At 40.3% G+C, this 18556-nt stretch overlaps 1 protein-coding gene across 20 annotated transcripts in view; it reads right to left on the bottom strand.

Annotated features, from left to right (window-relative positions):
* Window positions 1-3241: 3241 nt before the first annotated feature.
* The window catches only part of rg (A kinase anchor protein rugose), a 187893-nt gene continuing 172578 nt past the window's right edge, over window positions 3242-18556 (bottom strand). For 13 of the 20 annotated variants that reach the window (XM_044393575.2, XM_044393585.2, XM_070219271.1 and 10 more), the window contains 8 exons: window positions 15765-15874; window positions 15152-15337; window positions 9095-11951; window positions 8704-8877; window positions 7959-8222; window positions 7688-7884; window positions 7174-7325; window positions 3242-6852 (listed from right to left, as the gene is read on the bottom strand). In XM_044393575.2, coding sequence (XP_044249510.1) covers window positions 6762-6852; window positions 7174-7325; window positions 7688-7884; window positions 7959-8222; window positions 8704-8877; window positions 9095-11951; window positions 15152-15337; window positions 15765-15874 — 4031 coding nt within the window. In that variant the 3' untranslated portion in view covers window positions 3242-6761. The remainder of the gene's footprint in view (window positions 6853-7173; window positions 7326-7687; window positions 7885-7958; window positions 8223-8703; window positions 8878-9094; window positions 11952-15151; window positions 15338-15764; window positions 15875-18556) is intronic. The other 7 variants (XM_044393590.2, XM_044393594.2, XM_044393601.2 and 4 more) reach the window with 1 other exon arrangement.

Genomic DNA, 18556 nt, shown 5'->3' with positions numbered 1-18556 from the left:
TACAGCAAAAAAACCAAAAGAAAAAATTCCAATTTTTGTCAAAAACTGAAATCGCGAATTTCCAAAAAAAAACCAAACCCGTTTTTTCGCTAAAACGTTGCAGTTTTTTCGCTATAACAAAGCAAATACTGATTCAAAGTATGGATTGTCATACCTTTCTGAACTCGTTGTTAAATTTCCTAACGATTGGCATTTAAACCTTGACAATTTATTCATTTTTAATTTTTCGCAAAAAATCATGGGGTACCCCCTTATAAAAAAATTAAAAATTGGCGAAAATTTTATTTTTCCAAAATTACACGGAAAGTTTTATGGATTTATAGCAAATTTTGTTATCTGTTCAAAACAGTATGAATTTTTGGTGTAGGACCATTTTTGGCCAAGTTACAGCAAAAAAACCAAAAGAAAAAATTCCAATTTTTGTCAAAAACTGAAATCGCGAATTTCCAAAAAAAAACCAAACCCGTTTTTTCGCTAAAACGTTGCAGTTTTTTCGCTATAACAAAGCAAATACTGATTCAAAGTATGGATTGTCATACCTTTCTGAACTCGATATTAAATTTCCTAACGATTGGCATTTAAACCTTGACATTTTAATTATTTTTAATTTTTCGCAAAAAATCATGGGGTACCCCCTTATAAAAAAAATTCAAAATTGGCGAAAATTTTATTTTTTATTATTTTATTATCAAATATCACCTCCACATTAAAATCCTAGATTCGCCACTGGGATAAACAAAACAAAGCCAGCTAAGCTTTTTGACAAATTAATTATATTCGATGGTATTAGCAGAAATAATATTAATATGTTAACTAATCCCATTGAAATTAAATAAATAATATATTTTAAATTAAAGTAATTTTCATTAGTACTTTCAAAAGAGAAAGGGCGCGGTCCCCGATTAAACTGTCTCACATTTCTGAAAGGTATCTCTAGGCGCAGAGGATCCGCAGCCTTCCACAATCCACTGGTGTTTTTGGTGGGCACCAAATCCTTTTGAATTTATGTCACCTGGTCAGTTGTAGCTCTCCCCTCTCCTTTGGCGGCCCCCCTGTGCCATGTGGTTTGGGTGGGCGTTGGTGGTGCAGGTGGGTGGTGCTGAAAAGTATGCTACGCTCTGCGCACATGGCACATAATTGAGTGACAACGTGGTCTGAAACATTTGCCAGGCGGACACCGTCAAGTGCTGGCCAGCCAAAAAGGGGTGGTTGGGTGGTTGGATGGATGGGTGGTTCGGTGGCTCGGTGGCTCAGTGGTTGAGTCGGTGGACTAGGTGGACTGGCAGCTGATGCAGGGCATTTGAATTTGTAATGAGATTACACACAGACAGAGACGCAGAGCTAGAGATATACTATACAGCCATATAGCGAGGATACAACACCTGCTGTCCTTCTCTCGTCTGTCTCTTTCCCTCGGTGAAGCGACTGTTAATTGTGGCCATAATTAAGGTGACCCCGAACCGGTTGGCCATACGCAAAACGTGACGAGCTCATTAATTTTATATGCTTTATTTGCCCTTAACTGTCCCGTCCTGTCCTGTCCTGCAACATTTTCCCTCGCTCTATTTGCGTCCCTTTTTTTGTATCTATCTCCATCTCTATCCGAATCCAAATTCAGTTTGCTTCTTCTCTAGCTTTTTGTGTGTGTTGATTTAAAGCCCAGATGCAGAGGACGAGATGAGATGATGATGGCGATGGCGATGGTGATGATGACTCCAGGACGTTGTTAGCGCTGTTGCTGCCACTTGGCTGCTTTATGTCATTGCTGGTGCCGAAGCTGGACGGCCGCCCACCGCCCAGCCACGCCCACATTTTTGCCAAGGGGAAAATTTGCATTTTGTGGAGCGAGCAAAACCCAAGAAAGAAAGTGAGAAGAACGTGCAAAAAAAAAAATATCATAGCAAGGTGTTGCGGAAAAACGAGAATCGTTATACTCTTGGATTTATGGATAATATCTTAGCATATGTACATTTTGCAAATGCAAACTCGAAAGTAAAAAATAAAAGCAATGTTTTACAGTTGGGGTATTTTATTTCATTAAATATGTTGGTAGTAAATATTATATTTAAAGGACCACCTTAATCTCGTGATGCAAACTATCGTATAAAATTATGATTCGCTTGGCAGCAGGGTATAGAAAAAGTACACACATTCAGTGGTGGCGGGTGAGAAATTGTTTGCATTTACTTTGGCTTGGTCTCGGTTTTAGTCCGGGTTTTTAGTCCTGGCAAATAGTAAATGGAGGCGTCTGCCTGTTGACTGCCACCTGGATTCTGGGATGCCTGCGATGCTGGGATGGCGGTGCTGCCTCTCAAACCGCGTTGCTCGTTAATTTTGCAGCATTTCCGCTAGCAATTTTCAGGCAACTCCCGCTGCTACTTCGTCCTGTGTCCTTTTAGTCCTTGTTGTTCTTGTTGCTGCTGCTGCCTGCCTGCAACCGGAAATGCAGGAAACGGATATTACACGCTCCAGAAAACTCACAGTGGAGGGGGACGGGTGGCAACTGGAATAATATGAAAGAGATATGACTTTTGATGACAACGTAGATGCCGCTGCCTTTGCAATTTGATGCATTTTCCGTGTTTAGACAGCTGCCCCCAAAAGTTGTCCTTAGCGCCTGGCACTCACCTTTTCTTTTTCTCTGCCGACTTTCCCGCCCCGACTTTTCTGCTTTCCTGCTTTTCCCTGCAATTGCAACTGGAAACCCAATTGGAGCGTGCAAAAACGAGAGCCATGCAACGCGAACGCGGCGCTTTAATTGCTTAGCCCATGGAATTGTTGTCTCGCTTTTCCATTTTTCTGTTTTTTCCCTTTTTGGTGGCTGACTGGGATTTTCCTTTCTGGCTGCTCAATTGTTGGGAAAATGAAATTATTGCAAGCCAGCAGAAATGGCAAAACCAGGTCACAGCTGAAAAAGAGGATTTTCGGCTAAGATGAATTGACTTTCCCCCACTAAAATAGAAAATAAATTCGCCATTTGGTTTTTTTTTTGTAAGATTTCATTGTTTTTGTTCGGTTTTATTTTGTATTTTTTACTCTTTCGTTTTTCCTTTGCATTTTTGTTTTTCTTTATTGAACATAATAATTTTCTGTTTCGGTTTTTGTTGTTACTTTTAATGCTTGCTCACTTTCGCTTGTTAAATTTGTAGCTTAAATTTAATTTGAAATTTTTCTTCAACGCTTTTTCAACGCGCGACCTTTAATTACTTCCATGCAATTTAATCCATTTTATGTGTAATTATTAGTTGTGTATGGTTTGTTTATTTTTTATAGGGGGAATGCGCTGTGTGTGTGTCCGTGTGTGTAAACTTATTTTGTTAGAATTGTAGCGTATTTTAAATTTAATTTTAATATGCATAAATTGTTTGCCCTTCGCCCCTCGCTAGCTAACCTTTTGACCCCTCTTTTCTGCCGCTTCATCGCTTTTTGCATTTCGCATTTCGCTTTATCTTTCCCCGCCTTTGTTTATTATTTAATGTGTTAAATTTTCGCTTGCTTTTATCAATTTCAATGCACGCATTTTGCAAAAAAAAATATTCTTTTATTTTTATATATCTATATATATAAATGGTTTTGTTTAGCAATATTTATTAATGAACATTTATTCGTAGCTTTATCTCTTTATGTATTTTGCATTTTGTATTTTGTAATTTGTTATTAGTAATTTGTATTTCGTATTTTGCTGTCTTTTGCTTTTGCTGCTGCTGCTGAATAGATTAAATTGTTGTTTTTTGGCTCTCATTTGTTTGTTAGTCTGCTATTTAACAATGTTGACAAAATATATATACACATGTATATCTATATATATTTCGATTTCGATTGTGTGTGAGTGTATGTGTGTGTGTATCTTTAACTTTGCCTGCGATTTTCGGGTTTATTCACTAATTTTAAAATGACTTCTTCCGCCTGTGTAAATAATTATATGAAATAATTCTTGCCCGTGCATGAGTAAATTCTTAAATATTTTTTGTTTGCTTTATTTTTTTGTTGTATTTTTCCTTCATTTATAACTTGACTTTTTGTGAAGTTTTCGTTTTGTATAAATTTAAAATTGTCAGCCATTTTTGTTGTTTGTTGTCTTTGTTGTTAATAAAAACGTTATGTAATTTATTTATATTTATATTTATGTTATATTTAATACGTCTACCGTCTCCAACTTTTTTCCTTTTATTTTTCGTTCTCGCTAAGTTCTATAAAAAGTGCGTAATTAAAAATTGTTGGCGTCCGCAGTTAATATTCAAGTATTCGGTATCCTTTCAGTTAATAGCTAAACTTTTTATCCCATATCATATATAGATACACACGGCTGTGCGCACAAAAAAAAATTTGTAGTTACTGCTCAGAGTGCGAGTTTTCCGCCGACTCCACTCGACTCGACTCGACTTTTTCATCGAGTTCAAGTTTTCCGCTTTCGCTTCATTGCGTTTCCTTTAATTTGATTTGATTTGAATTCCTATTTCTTTTCTTCTTTTCCGTTCAAATGCTTAGTTTCCGGCTTTCGTACTGGGCTTTAAAAATACTTTACCCTTAGGACAGTTCTCCATGGATTTATGTACAACATTTAAATTACTAATAGTAGTAAATTTTTTCGTCGCCTTCGCTTCGCCCCGGTATTTAATCAACTCTCAAGGACACAAAATGAAACGATAAGGACTTTAAATGAAATATTTGCCTTTCGCGCGGATTATCAATAAATGTTTATTTAATTTTTGTATTTGCCTGGGTTCTTGTTATTCTTTTTCTTTTTTTTGTATGTCGTTCTAGCTGTTATTTGCATAATGCTTCTTAAATATGTACACACAGAGAGTGGAAAATCGAGTCCGTAATTAAAGCGAATCAAGTTTGTGTTTTAAGTGATGGGGTTTATTAAGCACACCGGAAAGGATAAGAATAAATCGAAAATCAACTGACTTATGTTATTTTCGCTGATCCCAAGATCAAATCGGACAAGACACAACATTAGATTTGCACAACATATACTTCTACGATACCTATGGGTTCCAATTTCATTTGGGGGAGGGTTTCTTTCAGCTGGACTCGATTCAATTTGTATCGCCTTTGCGCTTTTACAACCGAATGTGTTCGTTTCTAGCCATAAACTCTATATATACTTGAAGTATGGTTATAGTAATTGCCTTAGCTCTCGTTCTTATATACAAATCTAATCGGTAAGTGCCAGAGTGGTGCGCCATGGATGGATTGTTTTGTTTTGGTTTGCGAATCGCTTGGAAAAATCAAAGGCAGAGTCTGCGGTCAACAATATATAAAACACCTCATCCTGGACGTACTTTGATTGGTTTTGTTTCGGGGAAGCCAATTCGTTATTTTGCGGGGTCTTTGACGTTGGGGGTAAGTAGGCTAATTTTGGACGCAATCGAAAATTTTCTCACTTTTACCTAACAAATATGGCTAAAAAAAAAAAGTACAAAGAACAAACAATTAAAGAGAATAAAAAAATTAATATATGTATAGACTATATTTTTATATCGATTGTTTTTACTTGCTTTTACTTTCGCTCTCGTTTCGAAATTAGCGGGCGGTGCAGCATGGCGTATGCGTGATATTTGTGGAACGAGAACGAAAAACGAGAAACGAAATCGTCGCCTTTCGCTTGAATAAGTTCTGCATATTCCGCTTCCGTGGGCGGATATATGCATGTGTATTGTATATATATAAAATGCCATTTCATATATGCTCTTCTTTATTTATTTATTATTTTCTGTGGCCCATAGCAGTGTTGATAATTTAGTTGTTTAGATTTTAGTTAGCGTTGTTTTTTGGGAGTTAAGTTGAGTGTTAGTTTAGCTACAAATACATATGCGTGTGTGTACTAAAATATCTCGTATCCGCTCCTCGCTTCACTTCCGTTTCCTGCTCTGTCTCTCTCTTGTTTCCTTTCCCCTCTATTTATCAGCTTTATTGCCTTGGCATTGTCCTTGCTTGGTTACCTTGTTTAAGTGTGTGTGTGTAGAGAGTGTGGAGTGTGTTTTTGTCACAAAGAACTAACGCTATAATTAAAAATTGGCTTTCTCTCTCTACTTTCTCTACCATTTTCTCCGTTTTGGCCGCTTTAGTTTCTTCATTATTTTCTCCCTTCATTTGCGTTGCGCAGCGTTTTTTGTTTGTTTAAATTTTTATGAGAACTTTTGCTACGTTGGTATTATAATGCATGTGAAATTAGCTTTAGGTTTTAATTTATTTTTAGATTTATTAACTGCTTATTGCGTTTTATAAACACTAACGTTTCATTTGTCTTATTTCAACTACTTACTTAAGCCGCCAGCTTTCTCTTTCTCCTTTCCTTTCTCCATTTCTCCACCGTCGCTTTCTCCTTCTCCCTTCGCATCTCAACCTCTTGCATTTGCTTCTGCCCTCCTCCATTTTGCCATAACTTAACATACATTTCGTTAATACTAGTAAAAAAAATGTTCTCATCTTCTGTTCTGTTCCGTTCTCTTTTTTTTTGTTTGTTACCTTTTCTTTTTTTTTTGACTGGCTTTCGTTTGCCAAACACACACTAATGCACAATTAATACTAGACAAAAAAAAAACATAGTTTCGCTTATTAGCCTAGAGTTGTAAAGGTCTATATAGAAAAAAACCGATCTTCACTCCTTGCCGCCGTTTTTTAAGTACTTCGTAGTTGCTTTGCGATCGTTTTCATATTTTATTTCCGGTTTTCGGTTTCAGTTTCCGCTTCCGTTTCCTTGGCCTCTGTTAACTGGCGAGTCGCTGGTGGTTGGAATGTCCAAGTTCCCAAACTTAGTAGCGCTGCTGGTACTCGTGGTGCCAGCGATTGAAGTCGATGTGGAATACTATGATCGAGCCCGTCGAGAGGCCGGCCAGAAGGTATCTGTCAGATAAAGAAGATAGATGGAAGAGCGACAGAGAAACAACGGTTAAAAATGAGGGCAAAATATAATTCTAGGGAAAAAGAAAATACTAGAGGTATAAAACCAAATAAATATCCTGGAATATGTACTGAATATACGTATAAGTCCTTGAAACTGATTTATTAAAATTTATTTAGTTACTTTAAAATACTTTTTAAATTTTCCCATCATTAAATAAAATAGTTAAATTGAAGGTAAAATCACTTAATTAAATTTTAAAGGTATCTATCTATTGTTGAATTTTTCGGAATTATAGGTATATAAGCTAGTTTTCGACTTACTTCTGATCGTGGGTGAGGGCCAAGGATCGGATGCCCGCGTTGCAGGCGGGGAAGGCATAAAGTGGTGCTAGGTTGAAGGTGCGCCACACCTCCACGATGCCGCGATCGCCGGCGGTCATCAGGTATTCACCATCGCGCGACAGCAGCATGCACTGTAATTAAGAAAAAAATAAAAAATTAATATATAATTATGAAATTATTTATTTTGATGTAAAAGAAGTAACCAAAATAAAATATAAAGTAGACCCAAAAAAAAAATCAAATAATTAAATAATTCAAATTCTATACTCAATAGTATTAATTTCATATGAAATATTATTAATATTAATATTTTCTAGTTTCATTTCTATACCGAAAGTTTAATTTAATACTTTTAAAAGTATTTATTTAAAACTCATCTTATTAATGCACATTTGACACTCAATAGTGTAGAATTCACGTAACAATAGTTTCGTTTCTATAACTATTTTTTTTGGGTGTATATATAGGTAGTATGTACTGGTGAAGAACCCACCTGCAGATTGTCGTTGTGCGTCTCGTGGCGCAGCTTCTTGCCATTGATGGTGTAGGCGGCCACATTGCCCTTGTCGTAGTTAATGACAATGAAGCCCTCGCGGGACATGGTGATTAGCTCCGGGGAGTGGAACTCCGCCGGCGGATCCAGCGAGCGCAGGAGGTCGCCGAAAGTGGTGTGGATCAGTACGGGTCCATCTGTGGAGAGAGTTTAAGGTTTACCCATAAGCTGCCGTTCTTCCCCGAAATCCCCCAAAGAGATAGAAACTCACTTGAAGATCCGGAGACAACCAGACCCAACTCGGCACTGATCACCACCGAGGTCACCGCCTGCTCGTGACCAGTTAAGGTGGCCCGAGGAGTGGGCACATCGCCCTCGCCCACGATGCTCTGGGTGCGGGCGTTCCAGTGCCACAGGAGCACCGTGCAGTCCGCCGATCCGGAGGCGATGTAGCAGTCCGAGGTGATGTTGCACTCGGAACGGGCCATGCACGTCACCACGCCAAAGTGCCCGAACACAATTTGCACGATTTTCGCTGGAGGTGGAAAAGATGGTAGAAATATAAACGATTTGGGTGTGATAAGGAGGGTGCTTTAAGTAGAGCTATGGATATTTTATATTTTTTACAATTTCCAATACTTAATTATTTTTACAATTTACAAAATCGGACTGGGAAAATTAATTATTACGAAAAAATATTAAATTGCTTTAGTTTTATCTTCAATTAAATTAAACTTGAATAAAGTCCTCAAACTCTCTGATTGATATTATTGTTGAAATTGGTTTTTATTTCCTTTTAAGCTTGTATCAAAACTAATTTTAGCATTGCTGGCATATAATTTATAATTATTATAAAAATTCTTGCAAATATGCAAGTATTAAATTTAATAAATTAATTTTGTATTTTGTTTCTATTAAAATAAAGTTGATTTTGGCATGTGGCATGTTGCTTTTAAAGATGTCACAAGTTTTTAAATAAAATCGAGACAGAATATATATTTCATAATAAGACTTACCTGTTTCGGTGGCAAAGACCCGGAAACTGTTGTCCCAGAATCCGCAGGCGATTAGGAACCGACTGTCCACCGTGGTGACAAAGCAGTTCGATCGGATCTTGAGCATTTGGCTGAAATTATCACCCAAGTGCCGCCGGCTGACTGCATTGCTGTTATTGTTGGTGCCATGGACAGCTATATAGAAAGGGGGGAAAGTTAAATAGAACAAAATAGTTATTCAGAGATAGTATAGTCTAAAATATAGTATATAGTATAGTATACAGTATACATTATAGTATATAGTATATTATATAATATAGTTTACAATATAAAGTATAGTATACAGTGTAGTATATACCACAATATACAGTATAGTATATAGTATAGTATATATATCCCTATAAAAACTCACCCAGAACCGGATCGATGGTCAGCGGCTGGTTGGATCCCGGCGACTGCGGCGACTCGGCGTAGCTGGGACTCTGGACGGAGGCGGTGTAGTTGCAGTTCCACCGGTTCACCGCGAACTGGTGGCCCGCGGTCACGGTGACCACCGAGGGCAGCGACAGCTGCGGATACGTGTTGGCCGAGATGTGGATGACCGGAGAGTTCTGGTAGAACTTGAGCATCTGGCACAGATCCTCGGGCATCGCACTGAACATCATCGGGGACAAATGCATGGCCGAGCTGCGCGGCGGATGCGGTTCCATCAGCAGCTGGCTGGGCGTCTGGCCAAAGTTGCGTATTTGATTCTCGACGGCCTCGCGCATCACGGGATCCAGGACGCCGTCCAGGTCGACGCTGCCCTCGTAGGTCAGATAGTAGAACACATTGGTGGCCCGGATGGCCTCGGGGCCGCGCTGCTTGTAGCCGAAGATCAGGTCGATCCACTGGTGCAGCTGGCAGGACACGAACTCCGACTCGAGGGCCATGCGATTGATGCGCACGAACTCCTCGGGACTCTTGGCCCACGGCGGCAGTTCAATGTCGTCGACCAAAGCGCCATCTTCGCGATGGCCCAGCCGATAGCCCGACGCATTGTAGAACATCTCGGGCAGGAAGTACCACTCGGGTATTAGCTCCTTCACGTCCGACGTATCCCGCTGGCAGTTCTTCCACGAAAGCGACACCGAGCTGAAAAGCCTATCGGGATAATCGAACTTGCCGCCCTGCAGGGCCAGGAACATGGTGGTGAAGGGCTCCACGCGCACCAACCAATTGAGGGTGAAGGCGGCCGTCGAGTAGTGAGTGCCGTAGTGGAAGGGCGGTATGGTATCGCTGTCCCAGCTCTCGTAGCGCTCCTCAAAGTACGCCCTCCTCGAGGGATTCAACGCCCCAATGGGCTTGGATAAATCCCTATAGTTCGAGGGCAGACTGAGATCCAAATCCTTCGACTCGTAGTTGGTCAGCACCCACGGAAAGATGGGATACTGATTCAAATCGTTGTACGTCCGTCCGGCGATCGTGTTGAGGAACATGAGATACTCAAAGTTGCTGATCTCGCGACGCTGCCACTTCTGCGTCATGTTGGAGTTGCGCATCAGCTGACGTGGCGACATCATGGAGGCGCGACGCGTCTGCGGAATCCCATACTTAATGCCCACGCCCACGCGGGGCAGCGCCTTGATCACCTTCTTCACGGTGTGCTGGTCGGGAAAGGCGAACAGGATCGAGGTGCGACTGGCCAGGAAGATCTCCAGGGCAACGTTCTGCAGGAGATAGCGTCGCGAGAAGATGGCCCTCACCTCGGAGAAGTACCACTTGCCGTGCAAATGATCGCAGTACTTGAGCACCTCGCCGTCGATCTTCTGGAACTCCGGGTGCTCCTCGTCCACCTCGAAGAACATCTCTGTGCTGGTGATCGAAACGGTGCCGGGTGCCACCAAACCGGGAGCTATCAGCCGCGCCTTGGTGCTGATGTTCACGGGGCCAGTGAGATCCAAATCCAATTCCCGATCCTCGATCAGCAGCTCGGCATCATCGAGCAGCTCGCCATTGTGCTGATTCGACGAAGGATGCGCTCGCGAGACGGCAATCTGGGTGTGGAACTCGTCGCGTGTCTGCAGGATGGCATCTTCGGGTCCTCCGTTCTCCAGGGCCGCTTTCAGCGTGGCCTGTGGATGCGAGGATCCCCGGGGATTCTGCACCATCCTCTTCCGACGACGTGCATCATCCTCCCAGGCATCCAGCTTCCAGTAGGGACTCTTCTGCACAGCACCCACAATTGCACCGCCACCAGTGGTACTCAAACTACTACTAGAATCACCCCAGGCCCCATGGCGATTGCACATTATGTTCCGCACCTTCTCCAGCAGCCGGCTGGCAATCACATTGTCCCTTCGCCGGGCGGCGGTGATCAGGTGATCGCACATCCGCTCCTCCTCGCGTCGCTCCAAGAGCGTTTGGGCGCACTGCGACTCGAAATCGGCATGTTTGAGCACATCATCCGCTCGCATCCTGTTCAGTATGAACTCCGCCTCGTTGGCCACTCGCACAATGTGATCCTTCATGGCGTGCGAGAGCAGGCGACCCTCGTTGATCAGCTCGATGAAGGCCAGGCCGGCGTGCTTCTGCAGGCTGTTCTGCCACTCCTGCGAGCACAGCAGCATCACCAGCTCAACCACCGAATGGGAGTTCTTGAATGTGGTCAGTCCCTTGCCCTCCATCAGCAGCTCCTGGCCGTGGGAACCGACGAGGGTCTTGGACAGGAACGGGGCAAAGTCCACCATGATCTCGCGCAGCAGGGGACACACTGGGCCCAAGGCAATCTCCAGTTTCTGGGTGAGACTCGCCTCGCGCGAGGGAGTCGTCAGCGGTAGTTGGGCCACCAGAGCGGGCGGCTTCATGGGCAGCTCCTCGGGACGCGGACGCTGGCTGGGCGGCCCCACCTGACCCACCTGTCCTCCCGGATTGGCTACCCCGGCACTGGGATAACCATCGGGCACGCGGACCACCGAGATCTCCGAATCGGGCTTATCACCCCGTTCCGAGTGACCAAGGGATCCATGTTGCTGCTGCTGTTGCTGTTGCTGCTGCTGCTGTTGCTTGTCGCTTATGGCATTGCCACCATTATCCACTAGACCCACAACCATGCCGGCACTGGCCGCCTGGACGGCTGCATCCTCGTTGAGATTCACATCCGTCCAGCTCTCGTCGTTCGAGTGACTCGGCTTGTGGTCGTCGATGAGGATCTCGCTGGAGGACTCCACCTCGGGCACCTCGTTCTCCGTGGAGTTCATGTTCAGGGAGCCCACATCCGAATCGACGCTCTGCGATTTTTGGATTTGTTTTGGGGGGTGTGGGAAAGAGATATGAAAATAAGTAGGCAATCAAAATATGCATGGAGAAGAGCAATCAAATGGGTCCCCAATTTCGAACGTGGGTTTCTCTCTACTACACTCGGCAAAATAGTATGCAAGTAAGGCCGTGAATTTGGGAAATTGATTCATTTGTACTAGTTATTTGCAAAGTGTAGTGCGAATGGTGAAATTAGAAATAAATAATATATTTTCATTTACGAGAAGTGAGAGATATTTTCTAAACTTTGCTGAATTTTTTAAAATATTTAAGGTTAAGGTTACTATTTATATATTAAATACATCAAGTTATATTTATTTGTATTGCAATAGTGTAATAAATTGTAATATAAATAAATTCTATAGAGATTTTCTTAATTTCAAGGCGATTCTACCCTCAGTGTAGGATCTATCTCTCTCTCGCTCTTTCGTGGGCGTGCTGATGTGAGCTGTGTTTGTGGGGGTTTTGATGTATGCCTATCATTTGCACATTAATTATGCACATCGGACTATAAATCAAAATTCCCAAGCAGCACTGCCCCCGTCCGTTCGTTTTGTCAACACATGCATTTGTCATCAACTCGAACCGGGATCACCCCATATCACCCCTCCCTAGCTGTCCACAACCCTGTTACCACCAACTGCCCCTTGTTTCCCTTTCCCTTTGGCTACCCCTGTTTATTCAACAACTGTCACTCATCGGCGTTCATGGCGGCGACAGTTTGTCAAGTGATTTGCATAAAAGTAGTCCAGATTGCCCCAAACCCACAGATTTTGGGAAAGGACAGGACATTAGGCAGGCGAAATGGAACGCAGCGAAATGAAACGATGCGGAATGGTGTGGAATGAAACACGTATGGCATATGACAAATTTTGTTAAGCGTTTGACAAATGTCAGCTGTCAGACACCAACACGAATGTCGTGGCCATAACCGTGTTTGTGTGTCCGTGTCCGCTTGTCCGTATGTTGTCCGCTCAAGGGAGAGATGTGCGTTTTTGGGTTTTCTTTTTGGGGGAATGAGGGTTTAGAACTCCCAAAGGACAGCTGTTGCGTGTGGCATCGGCATGTCATCAACACGAAATCAATCGCCTTTGTTTGCCCTCGATTTCTCGAGTGTTGCGGTGTCCGTATCCCTGGTCGAGCACCCAAAAATTCCAGTTACCCCTTCCCAATCCCCTTTTCTCACCCACTAAAAACCAATGCCTCATTCCGGGGTCTCCAATCTTGTCAACTGTGATATATGCACGCATTCATTAAGGGGGGGTTTTAGGTTGGAAAAGGGAGGGAGCGAAAGAGAGGTAGCATTGCACTTAGCACTCACCGACTCGCACACACACAAACGACAGCTAATCACTAGGCTATCCGTGTGTGTGTGCGTGGGGGCATAAATAATGCGAGTGTAGTAGTTCATTAGGGTGTGTGGGGATGTGGGGTCTTTCGGGGTTTACCCCAAAAAAGCGATAAAAGCCAAGAAGTGCTCCATGTGAGAGTGGGTTCGAGTGTAAGAGTGTGTGTTTTACAGCTATGTATCACTAATTGCACAAGACATACGCAGACATTAACATATACAAACACAAATGGGATAAATCACAAGCACTCACACACACAATGATGCATACTTTCAGGCGCCACAAGGTGGTTTTAGCGGCATTTCGGGTGGTCGGTGGGTGGTTGGGTGGTTGGGTGGTTGGGTGATTGGGCGTGCCTGTGCGACTCATTAAGTGCTTTGATTTGTCGGTGGAGATTACAAAATGAAACATGGATCCAACTTAATTGCAAGCTCATGGCCAAGAAATCAATGAAACACATTTAAATGTCAAATCAAATTCAAAGCATAAACCCCAAACAAAATTCTAAGGCAAACAAACAATAGGATAATATTAATTAATAAATCATTACGCAAATGATTGACATTCGGCTCAAGTCATAGGCCCCAATTAGGGTTAAGTAAATTTGAATTATTATTACAATTACGATTGCTTACATCGAGTGGAAATATTTCCGTTTTAAAAAGCTTTCAAATGTTGTACAAATTTTAATATTAATACAAGTAGATTTTAATTTTAGATATTATCCTTGGCAACATTTTTTTTACAGTCAAATAATAATAATGAAAAATACAAACCGAAAGTGTTATATTGAATTGCAAGTTTGTCGAGGAAAAACATTTTAATGATGATTTGGCCAGCAAAACCGACCAAATGAATGTCAATATGAGAGATAAATACTGGCAACCAAATTACAGACGAAAATACCAAGGACAAACAATGGCTACGGGCAACAAATTTGGGACAGCAATTAAAGCTCAACGAAAAACACACACAAAACTCAAAATCAAAACGCAATGAGTGGGCTGGAAAAATGTGAAAAATAAAACCGAAATTTGAGTTCTCAATTGTACGGGATGCAAACAAAACAAGAAATGAAGCTAGCTTCGGCCAGCCGAAGTTTATATACCCTTGCAGATCATTGTTATTATACTATTAACTTAAAAAAAAAAACAATAAATACAGATTTACTTGCGTATATGTTATAACAATCTAAATTTTAGCTGCTTTCGTATAAGTTTGGCATTGATTTTTTGATCCTTCCTATGGCAGCTATTATATAGCCGTCCAAATTTTGTTAAATTTAATACGAAATTTCCCAGAAATGAGAATGTAATATAAATCAACAAAAATATAATGTCTTTCCAATTAATTTAATTTTTCCTAAAGCAGCTAAATAATAGAGTGATCCGATTTTTTAAAAATTTGATGGTAATGATATTTCCAAGAGTAGAAGGTTTTATTTCGAAAAAAAGTTATAAAGTGAGAGACTTTTTTGCGTGGAAACGGACAGACGGACGGACATGGCTAATCAAGAATATTTATTTTTTATGGGATCGGAAACGTCTCCTTCACTGCGTTGCAAACTTCTAACTAAAATCATTATACCCTCTGCAAGGGTATAAATATATGTTGGTGTTTTTCGAGTGCGTCAAAGGTATTTGTAGCTCTGTACGTGTGGGTGGTTCGGTGTTCTTGATTTTCTTTTTATTTTCACAGAGGTGCAGTGGATGGTGTTTTTGTTTTTTTTTCCGACTGTCGATAGTTGTTGTTGTTGTTGCAGTTGCAATAATTGTTGCTGATTGGGTTTTTGTTTTTGCTTTCGCTTTATGGGATATTTTTACCTTTGGCAATTTTTGTGGCACCAACGGCTTTGGTGGTGACAATGGTTGTTGTTGAATTTTAATTGTTGTTGTTGTTGGAGCGTTTGCTGTTGTTGTTGTCTTAGTGTTGTTGTTGTTAATATGGGTTGTTGTTGTTGTTATAGCTGTTGTTGCTACTGTTGTTGTTGTTGTTGTTGTCTGGTTGGCCTGTGACATTTTTCGTTGTGATTGATTTGCATACAAATAATTTAGTTTTCGTTGCACATGCAAATGAAATTTAGTTTTCGTATTTTTTGAATTCTTTTGGCATTGAACCCATGAATTAACTCTAATCGAGGATGCAAACACTCACACACACACAATCTTGCGACACTCACACATGCAGCACTCTCTCAAACACACACATTTCTTACTTCTTACAAAAAAAAATGCAAACAGCCTTAGAAAAATCTAAGAATAATAAAAGTGTAAATTGAAATTCCTTTAAAAGTATGTCTAAAAGTCTAAAATGTGTGCGGGTAGAATTATATACCATTGCCCACTTTTAGACACCTTTTTGCTTGATTTTGAGTCCCTTTAAATCATATCAACCATATTTCAACACCCTGTATAATAAATTGAGGTACCAACTCACCTTTATGGACGGCGGTCCACTGGAATGTGAATCATTATCGGCCAAAACGGATGGATTGTTCTCATCGACAACGATTATTTCATAATCACTATCCTGGATTTGACGACCACCTGAAAAAAAAACACAAAAAGAAAGGCAAGAAAGAGAACAAATAAAGCAATGAGATTAACTAGTTGTTGATTATATATAATTTTAGTTTTAATATTATTTAAATATTTTCTTTGTTGTTGCAGTTACGATACAATACTAGAGTAGAAATCTGTAGAGTTTACTTTACGAAGCTGTAGACGAACTCAAGAAGTAAAACCAAAAAGGATAAGAAAAACAATAAACACATAATTTAAGACCAACTTAAACTCACACACACTCAAAGGTGTTTTTGAGGATTAAGCATTGGGGTGCGTAGAAAATGTGGATTACAATTTACAATATGGGGGAGTCTTGAAAAATCTGGCAACAAAAGGCTTACGATATTCGCGTAATTTTTTTTATAACACCATCTAAAAATTTTCAGCTAAAAGCTCATAATTTGTAAGATTTTCCTGGACTTGGCTCCCTGGCTTTTATCTGCAAATTAACCTTGTTCAACTGTTGGCCATGTCCTGATCTGGCTTAATTGAAATTTATGATTGTCCCGGAGACACGTGCTCTCTGTCTCTGTCTACAACCACTCGCCCCCTCTCTTTCTCCTCTGTTAAGTATGCTACACTTTTGTGCACACCCTTATTTCATTTCATTTTCTCTTTTTTTTTGGTTTAATTTTGCAATTATTTTCATGCACTGCCACGCCCCTTACTCCCACTTGCACACAGATACACACAGAGACACACACAGACAGATTCAAAGGGAGCTGGCCACAAATTACTTTTGTACAGAAGTCGGAGCGTGTTATCGGCTCCAACAGTTGTACAAACTGTTTTTCCACCTTTTTTCTTTTTTTGTTTTTTTTTTTGTAATTTTTCCCTTGTCCTTTCATAAATTATCCGAAAGTTTTTCCCAGTCTGTTATGTTTTCGTTTCGTTTTTTTCTCCTCTTATTTTTCGGTGAGACTAATTTACATTTTTGTCGCTGCCATTAATTTCGTAATGGAAATGTTGTTGCTGCACAGACTGCTCTGTGAAAAGGATCTATGGTCAGGGAATTTCCTTTTGGTTATTGCTTTAAGGATGGACTGATAGACTAAGTGATTTTATGCGATATTTAAAATTTACTCAATGTAATTTTAATTTGTTTTTAACTTTAATTTTAATTTAATATTTTTATTGTTTTATTTTAATATTCTATGAAAAAATAATTTAGTAATTTTAATTGGTTTTTTTTAATATAATTCTAATTTAAATAAATTTAAAATATTGTTAGTTTCCTGACAAAAACGGAGTTTAATTTTCATTCTGATTACAGGGTATTCTTCCATTTAGATGGAAATCAAGAGAACAAAACTGCCCTCTGCCAATTTTTCGGGCCTTCCCTGTTTTCCTTCCATTGGCCTTTTCCCTGACCATTTTTACAATTTTTACAATTTTTAAAATGCAGGCGTGCCGAATGCCGTTTTATGGCCTGTCTGCGAAATGTTTTATGCGCACTCACACTTGCCAACGCACACACACACTAATACACACTCACAGAAAGAGAGCTCCGTGTATGAATGGCAAATTGTATAATTTTCGTGTAATTCATTTTCATAAAATGTAAAATTAACGAATTATGTTTCATTGCCGGTGGGAAAGTGGGAGGTTTTTCGGGGGGAGTGCTCAACATATTCCAGCTTTCGCTCTGCCTATGTGTGTGTGTCTCTGTAAGTGTGAGAGTCTATTGCAAATGAAGATAAATGAAATGGATTTTTGCTGACAGCACAAAAATGACGAGCGCAAAAAATTATATATAGCTGGAGTAAAAGCAAGAGAAATGGATGGAGAAAGTCCTAGAGCCCCCAAAACGTGTCAAAAATTTTCTAGCTGTCACTGTGTGCATGTGCGAGTTTTACAAAGATAGATTGCAGTTTTTAAAAGCATATTTGGATACCGAATTTCCAGGCTGACCATTACACAATACAACCATTGCTTCCATTTTCCCTTTCCCACACATTAGAAGCCAGAAACCCAATTATAAACCTCCCTCAATCGAAAGGCAAAATGAACATTTTCCTAGCCGAAAATGAAGATTGGTTGGTTTTCAAATTTGGCGAAATACGAATAAAAGTGGTTGGTGCAGAGTGCAGCTGGAAAATCAGGAAAAACTGATGCGATTAAGCAGGATAAAATGGGGAATTATTAACTGAATATGAGGCGAAACAACACAAAATATAAATAGCAAAGCTAATACTTTAAATTCATTCTTTGTTTTTTTATTTATTTTGATAATTGATTTCTTATCTTAAAACCAATTAAGAAACAAAGAAAAGATGGCCAACAAGGAATATTCTTTCAGTCTATTTGCATCCTATATATATGACATATATTCCCACAAAAAATAACACAAATCCACACACACAGTCACACATCCAACGAATAAGTAACAATTAGCAGAATATTTCACATAAATCCATGTCTCAGTTTCAGTTTCAGTGAGTTTTTGGGTGGGAAAGTGTTTCATGTACAAATCTATAAATCTTTCAGCTTTTTTTTAATATATACACACATATCTACGAATACGGAAAGTCAAGGAAATGAAAGGCAAGTGAATCGAGAAAAATCAAAACCAAAATCGAAATCGAAAACAAATGAAATCGTAACGAAATCGCAAGGAAAGGCAAGAAAGTGAGCAACAATCTAGCAGCTAAAGATATAGAGATT

Source organism: Drosophila takahashii, chromosome X, assembly GCF_030179915.1.
Source record: "Drosophila takahashii strain IR98-3 E-12201 chromosome X, DtakHiC1v2, whole genome shotgun sequence".
In the NCBI taxonomy this organism is placed as follows: domain Eukaryota; kingdom Metazoa; phylum Arthropoda; class Insecta; order Diptera; family Drosophilidae; genus Drosophila; species Drosophila takahashii.
The sequence above is the reverse complement of the archived record's forward strand: the minus strand, read 5'-3'. Positions and strand labels throughout refer to the sequence as shown.